The sequence below is a fragment of the Phlebotomus argentipes genome, unplaced genomic scaffold, assembly GCF_947086385.1.
Source record: "Phlebotomus argentipes unplaced genomic scaffold, Phlebotomus argentipes genome assembly scaffold_4, whole genome shotgun sequence".
Lineage (NCBI taxonomy): Eukaryota > Metazoa > Arthropoda > Insecta > Diptera > Psychodidae > Phlebotomus > Phlebotomus argentipes.
In genome coordinates this window covers 7,278,941-7,287,759 of record NW_026776174.1, presented here as the reverse complement: position 1 = coordinate 7,287,759, position 8,819 = coordinate 7,278,941, and the positions used below count along the sequence as shown (strand labels likewise).

Here is an 8,819-nt window from a genome sequence, read left to right as displayed (position 1 = left end):
GTATGCGCTTCTTCGAGGGTTGCCTGATGTGAGAAAGCCGTTGACGCATAATTGACGCTTCGTTCAGTTTTTCTCGGAACCACCACTGGCGGCGCTGGTGTATTTGTTTTGATCGGCGTGAAGATTTTTCTGCACTTTTGAGGCGATTTTCTCGAAATATACAAAGAAAATGAGCGAGGAAGCAGGTGATGGATCATCCATAAGCTATAGAGATGAGGATCGTGCGTTGATAAAGTTGTCATTCGAGGAATTTGTCAAGTAAGACAAACTCTTGAAGATGCACTCAATATTTTGCTATTTTTGACATTAACAAAATGTTAAACTTGCTGTTTTTCTTGCATTTCAGGCGAGATTATGCTGGTTCTCTCAAAAATCTTAACAAACTGGAGGCGTCTATTGGTGTATCACCAAAAATTTCCCACAATAAGGCTGTTGTGGAGTATTACTTGAGCAACTTGCAGAAGCATGATCAGTTCCGGAAGAGCCTGCAGCAGCTCACCGCTCACACGGAGTTCCCTGTGGGATTTGAGATAAAGGACGTGAAGATGTGTGCCGCTTTCTACAATCAGGCACTGTTCCTCCATCACTTCCGTCAGCCACAGCAGGCGCTCAAAATAATGACCGCGGTGCTGGATGTCCTAAATCACGCCAATCACTTGGATGAGAACTTCATCCAGAGAGCATATCTCCTCACGCTCACCATGCTGCTGGACACCAATCAGCCACAAAAGGCGAAGGCATTGCTCGAGCAGCTTGAGAATCGACTGGGAATTTCCCGTGAAGCTGTAATTAGTGATGACGTTGAGATTGCGACAGTTGTCAGTGAAGAGATCGCGCAGACGGTGAAAGAGAAGGACAAGAATCTCGAGGATTTCCGTGAAATGCTAAAATTGTGCACTATTCGAGTGAACTTGGCGAACGGTAAATCGACAGCCTTTCCATCTGAAGACACCTCGGAGTTCTCGATAGCAAAGGGACATCAATACTATCTTGGCAATGATTTCCAAATGGCTGCTCGAGAGCTGTCCAAGAAGTTCACCAATGAACCCTTCACTCTCACCGCCAATGGAGAGGATCAGAACACTATAATTGCCAATGACATGGGCCTGATTCACTTTGCCGTTCGCCACTATGCCATGGCAGTGCGATTCTTCCAGCACGCCCTGAATTTCGACAAGAATGCCAATGAGGAGATGACCCAGAATTTCTCTAAGAATCTCCCCTTGCATGCAATCGGCAGCTCGAAACAGACTCAGATCCTTTACAACCTGGGCGTGGCTCTTCTGCACTTGCAGCGGCCCAAAGAAGCTTTTGAGTGTCTCATTGTGCCCTTAAACAATCATCACAACAATCCTCGTCTGTGGCTGAGGATCGCTGAGGCGTGCATCATGCTGCACAGGCAGGAGATGAAGCAGAATGAGAACAAGAACCTGGTGGCGTCTGTTGTGGGATCGGGAAGTCATAGGAAGTACATTCTTCAACCAACTCCGCCGAAGCGTGCGTCGTAAGTTTATTTTTATCCGTAGACAAAAGTGTGCAATTTGACTGTTATTATTGAATCCTTTTCACAGGGAAAGCTGCCTTTTTGCAATTCCCAGTCCAAATTTGGAATTTGCTGATCTCTGTCTGAGAAATGCCTACACTTTGGTGGAGCATTTTATGGCGCAGAGAAGTTCGCACGGCGACAGCGCATCGGGGGCAGACTTGAATATGCAGTGGGATAAGAAGACCGAGGGAATTGCCACACATCCTTCGAAGCCACTCAAAGACAGTGCATTCGATCAATTGAGATGTTCAATTCTAGCCGCATTTTCCTACGTTCTCCTCACTCTCGGCGATTACACACTCTCGCTGAAGTACGGCCAGGAATTGCTGACGGTAGCCAATCTGCCGGACACTCTCAAGATGCTGGGCCATCTCTACTGCGCAGAGTCGCTCATTATGCTGAACAGAGTGGCAGATGCCATCAGCTATCTGGACCCGAAATTCCTCAATGAACTCTGCGGAGAGGATTTCGAGACGCAGGCTTCGCCAGACTGGAACGTGAACAGCCTGGATGCGGCTCAGTCAATAATCACGTACAATCTGGCTGTGGCTCTGGTGATGAAGGGTGATGCCCCGGAAGTGGCCAAGAACGTCTTGATGTCCTGCAATCATCCTATTGTGGCGAATCACGTGAGAATGCTCAAATTGTACATGGAAATTCAAGCGGGAAACATTGAGAATTGTCGAAAAATCATCAGAGTGGAAACACCGCAATACATATAGACCAGAACATCTTGTAGCAAAAAAAGGAAAGTGTATAAAATGTTTCGATTTTCCAGAAAAATTATGATTTTTTAATCGATCTGGTCGATATTTTTCCTATTTTTGTAATTCACATGTATGAAAATGAAGGAAATGAATACAAATTAGGTGAACTCGGCTAATTAATATTTTAAAACTTCCCACGGAAGAGAACTTATGACGCTTGTACAAATGGATCCGCAATAAAAAGCATTTTATTATTATATTAGTCATGCATTACACAATCACAATTTGCAATGTGTTTAATGCTGAACAACGTCAGCCGGTTTCGTTAGGTTCTGGTGAATATGTCACCAGTCATCTCGAGGAAAACAAGCAACACAGGATTTTGCATCCTCCCTTAAATCGTCAAACGTCGCGAAATACACTGATAAACGGCCAAAATGCCACGTATAATGATAAAGGGTGGTGTGTGGAGGAACACAGAGGTGAGAAATATTGCAGAAAAGCATCGAAAAGCCTTTACATGGCGTGAATTAAAAATGTTTTTCCTAACCTCAAAATTGTGCATTTTTCCAAAAAATTTCAGGATGAAATCCTCAAAGCGGCTGTTATGAAGTATGGGAAAAACCAGTGGTCGCGGATTGCATCGCTGCTGCACAGGAAGTCTGCGAAGCAGTGCAAGGCGCGCTGGTATGAGTGGCTCGATCCGAGCATTAAGAAGACTGAATGGTCCAGGGAAGAGGATGAGAAGCTGCTGCACCTCGCAAAGCTGATGCCCACGCAGTGGCGCACAATTGCCCCAATCATCGGCAGGACGGCGGCTCAGTGTCTGGAGCGGTATGAGTATTTGCTGGATCAGGCACAGCGGAAGGAAGATGGAGATGACACAGCGGATGATCCGCGGAAGCTGAAACCCGGGGAAATAGATCCCAATCCGGAGACGAAACCCGCTCGGCCGGACCCTAAAGACATGGATGAGGACGAGCTGGAGATGCTGTCTGAGGCGAGAGCTCGCTTAGCCAACACCCAAGGCAAGAAAGCGAAGCGCAAAGCCCGCGAGAAACAGTTGGAGGAGGCTCGAAGGCTGGCGGCTCTGCAGAAGCGCAGAGAATTGCGCGCAGCTGGCATTGGGAGCGGAAACAATCGCCGACGCCGAAAGGGCATTGACTACAACACTGATATACCATTTGAGAAGCGTCCTATGCCAGGATTCTATGACACTTCTGAGGAAACGGTGGCGACGGTGGAGTTTGATTTCAACAAGATGCGCCAGCAGCAGCTGGACGGCGAGCTGAGAACTGAGAAGGAGGAGCGCGAGCGCAAGAAGGACAAGCAGAAGCTGAAGCAGCGTAAGGAGAATGATATTCCGATGGCGATGCTGTTGAATCAGGAGCCAGCGAAGAAGAGATCAAAGCTCGTGCTGCCCGAGCCTCAGATATCGGACTTGGAGTTGGAACAGGTGGTGAAGTTGGGCAGGGCGAGTGAAATGGCCAAGGAATTGGCATCAGACGGTGGATCGGACACGACAGAAGCTCTTCTTTCAGACTACAGCATAACGCCATCGGTGTCTGCGACTCCGCGCACGCCCGCTCCGGCAACGGATAAGATTATGCAGGAAGCTCAAACTCTGATGGCACTCACGCACGTTGACACGCCACTCAAGGGCGGCACCAATACGCCCCTGCACGCCTCCGACTTCGCCGGAGCTTTGCCACAGAGTTCATCGGTCGCCACGCCGAATACAGTCCTCGCCACGCCCTTCAGATCCTCGCGCTCAGACGCTCCCGGCACGCCCGGCTTCCAGACGCCGGGATCAGCTGTGGTTCCCGCTGCTGGCAACGCCGTGACGCCGGCTTTCGTGCGGGACAAATTGAATATCAACGACGAGGAAGCTCTCAGTGTTGGCGACACGCCGGTTGCGGTGAAGAACTACCAAAAGCAGCTGAAGCAGAAGCTGCGCGATGGCCTGTCATCGCTTCCTGTCCCGCGCAATGACTACGAGATTGTGGTGCCCGACGAAGACATGGCCGAGGAGGAGCCTTCGCAGGCGCATGACATGGTTGAGGATCAAGCGGATGTGGATGCGAAGAAGGTGGCTGATGCGAAGAGGGAGCGTGAGAGGGAGATGGCTCTGAGATCTCAAGTGAGTTTGACGTGAATTTTCTTCATTTGCTGGCTGATTAACCCTTTTTGCGTTTTTTCTATCTTTAACAGGTGGTTCAGCGCGATCTGCCGCGCCCACTGGACGTCAACATGTCGATCCTGCGCCCTCCGGCTGACATGCAAGGTCTCAGTGATTTGCAGCGCGCTGAGGAGTTGATTAAGCACGAGATGGTGACTATGATGCACTACGACGCCTTCAGAGATCCCATCGCGTCGACGCAGCCTCAGGCGGCACAGATGCCCAAGAAGCCCAATGTGGCGGCCCAGCACTTGGCTTACCTGGAGCAGCATCCCTATGAGACGTTCACGGAGGAGGATCTGCAGATGGCGAAGAATCTGCTGCAGCAGGAGATGCAGGTGGTGAAGAGTGGCATGGCACACGGGGATTTGGCGCTGGAGAGCTACACTCAAGTGTGGGAGGAGTGTCTGAGCCAGGTGCTCTTCCTGCCCAGTCAGAATCGCTACACGCGCGCCAGCTTGGCCAGCAAGAAGGACAGGCTCGAGTCGGCGGAGTACAAATTGGAGCAGAACAGGAAGCATATGGCTAAGGAGGCGAATCGATGTGGCAAAATTGAGAAGAAACTGAAGATTCTCACCGGAGGTTATCAAGCGCGCGCACAGGCGCTGATCAAGCAGCTTCAAGACACTTTCCAGCAGATAGAGCAAAACTATTTGGCGCTGTCGACCTTCAAATTCCTGGCCGAGCAGGAGGATAATGCCATTCCGCGGCGTTTGGACTCTCTCACGGATGACGTGGCGCGTCAGACGGAGCGCGAGAAGGTCCTTCAGGCGCGCTATGCTCAGCTGCAGGACGAACTGAGTCAATTGCAGCTGGACTTGGCGGAGAGGCAGGAATCTCCGCGTCCTCAGGCGGAGGATGTCGAAATGGCAGCGGATGAGGAGCCAGACAATGCCGAAGTGACGGAGAGCACCAAGGCGGCGTCTGAAGATGTGGTTGAGAATAATTGCACAAATGGGACTGGCGAGGAAGTCGAAATGTGCAACAGTAATGGAACAGAGTAAGTCATCTTCGCGCCACATTTAATATCCACTAATTTACAGCAGAAATCAATGAGATGTTGAAACAATTGTAGACGATAAAAGGAAATAAATGATAGCGATACTGAAGATCGTTAGTTTTTTAATTTGCAAAAATGGAGAGACTTTTGGTGCAATCAGAGATAAAGATGATCATTGGCTCTGGCTCTGTCCAGATCACTTCATTGACTGGAAATCACTCGTAATTCCTTCAAGAAACAATCAAGCGCACTTTGAATGCCACAATCCTTGAGCCGTTGCTGACTATTAAGAGCATCTTCTGGGATCTGGAGTACATTTTGAGAGATATCTGGTCATCCAGAGTACAGAGATCAAGAGAGGAATTGAACAACAGCTCAAAAGGGGGATAAACCGGATAAATACGTTAATTTTTTCGGGATGAATTTCAAGACTCAAGCAATTTTATTATTCCTTTACGACGTTTCGGGGGCTGTTTTCGGGGGTATTGGCTCAGCAACACTGCATTCGCGACCAACACTTCATCACTAATTGGCTAAATTGCCAAATTTTGCCCATGAAAAGGTGAAAAAGAACTTACCTTCTCTGAACATACAAATAAAATTGGATAATGTTAATAAAAGACATTTTTATATTTCTAGTACGATACTTTATTTTTTTCAGTTTTTGTAATTAAATTGTTGAAGAACCAAACGAAATTATTTTGCATATAATTAATTTTATGTATAGTTCCATTTTTTCTCTCACTTTCCATAATCTTTCTTCCATATAAACTAACAAACTAATAAAATGAAAATTTTCCTACTAAATATTTACACTTTTTTTCCATCCTTTTATTGATTAACTTGTTCTTCATGCTGAATGTTATGATCTCCTTTTTTTTCATTAAGTTTACGACTTTGCATTTTTTTTTTCTTCTTGTTTACCTCTTTACATTAATTCTTTTTTTTTGTTTATTTTCTCGTTTGAATAATAACTTTTGTAGTAAATATACGTGTTAAAGCAGACAAAGAAAAAAACGACAAAAGATCTATCTAAAGTCAAGCACTAGTTTTTTTTTATCTCTCCTTATGTTTTCCCCAAAATTCGACCTTTAATCAGTATTTCGTTATGAAAAAATTGATAGTGAAAAATTATTAAATGATGAACCACACTGCAAGAGAAGATTGTGTTTTGTGTCATTCGGCATGACTTAATTTTTTTTTTTACATTCTTTCACAATTATTTGCAAAACTTGTGTAAATACGGTGGAACATGTAAGAAGTTGTGAGTGTTTTGTTAAAACCGTCCTATTTGATGCGCGCGCTTTTTGACTCTTTTTCAACACTTAATAGTTTCTTCATTTTGTCAGTTTTTGCCGTCCAAAATTCAATACATTTCCTTAATTTTTTTCTTTCCTTTCATTCTCTTATTAGAATTTATTATGTATACAATGGCGTGGGAAAAGGATTTAAAAAATATCCACATGGAACAGATATACAGTGTACAAAATAGATTCTCTTTCATATATTTCAACTTTCTTTATTCTCTTATACTTATTTAACTACTATTGAAGGAAATTGTCAGCTACATTTCTTCTCAATAATTTGCATCTGGCAGCAAAAATGTATTGAATTTTTTCTTTGTTTTCCCGCACAAAACCATGAAGAAAATATTAGTTGTTAAATTTTCCCTCATTTTTCACTAAAATTGCAGTTTTCCATTTGTTTTTTTTTTCTTGAAAGACTTCTGAAGTTTATAGAGAATTTATGCAAATTTCCAAAATACAAATAATTTTTTATTCTATTGAATTATTTTCCACTTCACTCCACATTTTCTTATCCTTTCTCTCGAAAATATTTTACCATCTCATCAAAAAAAAAGAAGAAAACGCGCCAACTTCGCACTTTTATCACTCACACAATAATTATACTTTTTTTTTGTATTAATCCTTTTTTACGACTTAAGTTCCTTAAGAAAACCATTTCTCTCATGTTTCTTTTATCTTTAAATATTTCTCTTTACTCGTTACTTTATCAGTTCAATTATTATTTAAGTTGCAATTACTACAATATGCAGTACAAGTAGCAAAATAAAAAGTAAATTGTTGTGTGATTTTTTTTGTAGTTTTTCTTTTATTTTTTTTTTATTAAAAATAAAAATCAATTGCACGCATTTTTATCGTGAAAATTCTTATGATGTTTTCATTTCTTCAATCATCTTCTCTTTAAAGCAGGTGAAAGTGATTTTTTCTCTCTCTCTCTCTCTCTCTCTCTTCTATACTCATTGAATAGATTTTTTTCTCTCTCTCTTGTGTATTTTTTATGTCACTGAATTGGAACGAATAGCATTAACAACAAACAAACGAAAATGTTAAAAAGCACTAAATTACACCATATAAACTTGTTTCCTTTTCATTTCATTGAGATTTTTCCACGTCAAAATCTATATATATATATATTTTTATTTTCTTGTTTCTCTAAACTATACAAAAAGGGAATCAATACTTGATTAATTGTGTATGATTTTTTTTTCTCTTTATTTGCATGTAATGTGTAATTAATAACAAACGTAAATGTCTAATATAAATCTTGAATATAATTCATAAACAAGGATCCCTCACTAAAAAAGAAAAAAGTGTATCTATTCGCATTGATTTCCTCCTTCAAACATTGTCAATATGTAGAATTTTGTGAATTCACCTTAAGAATCAGTTAGAAAAAAAAGAATTTGTTGAATTTCCTATTGAATGTAAGTGATTTTAACATCTTTTACTTAGTCAACTTCATTATTTCAGCATTATCAATTGCTTCTTCATTGTTTTCGGCATTAAGAAATGAAAAAATTGTGATTTAAACATTGTTTTTCTTTATCCTCCTAGTGAATTGTGTGTGTGTGTCTCAAATAGTTAAGTGTAAACATTTCTTGTGACTCTAATTATGGCCAGTCACTGTGAATTTGTATTCCCAAAAAAATGATATATGAAGAAAGAAAAAAAAACGAGAATTACTAACTTCACAAAGAATAATAAACATTTACACGCAAAATCCATACACACAAATTTGTAATAATGTGTGGTGTTCGAGGCTTTTATACTCTTTTCATTTCCTTTTTCTTCACACACAAGATTTCATATTTTCCTTTGCAATTTGCAACTTTTCTTCACCTTCATAATTAACCATTATGTTTGCTCTGTTTTTTTTTTATAAAGAACTCTTGCCAGCGTTGTACATGTACTTCACTACAGTGTTAATATTCGTCACTCAAAGTCCTCTCACGTTTTGTTTTTCTTTGTTCCATTTCTTCTTTCTTCTTCCTTTTTTTTACTTTAATCAAACTTATATTTTAATATAAAACATTTATCTTTTTATCTTGTATCTTTAGACCAATAATCCATCAAATTTTTTCCT

General features: G+C 42.0%; 2 protein-coding genes across 2 annotated transcripts; both read left to right on the top strand.

The window, feature by feature from the left end:
- The first annotated feature begins 87 nt into the window (after positions 1-87).
- On the top strand, positions 88-2,476 carry LOC132258197 (CCR4-NOT transcription complex subunit 10). Its single transcript, XM_059755356.1, has 3 exons — positions 88-258; positions 347-1,504; positions 1,572-2,476. The coding sequence occupies exons 1-3, from the start codon at positions 170-172 to the stop codon at positions 2,266-2,268; spliced, it is 1,944 nt and encodes a 647-aa protein (XP_059611339.1). The 5' UTR covers positions 88-169; the 3' UTR covers positions 2,269-2,476.
- Positions 2,477-2,605: 129 nt separating this feature from the next.
- On the top strand, positions 2,606-8,609 carry LOC132258193 (cell division cycle 5-like protein). Its single transcript, XM_059755349.1, has 3 exons — positions 2,606-2,735; positions 2,837-4,393; positions 4,465-8,609. The coding sequence occupies exons 1-3, from the start codon at positions 2,691-2,693 to the stop codon at positions 5,434-5,436; spliced, it is 2,574 nt and encodes an 857-aa protein (XP_059611332.1). The 5' UTR covers positions 2,606-2,690; the 3' UTR covers positions 5,437-8,609.
- Positions 8,610-8,819: the final 210 nt, after the last annotated feature.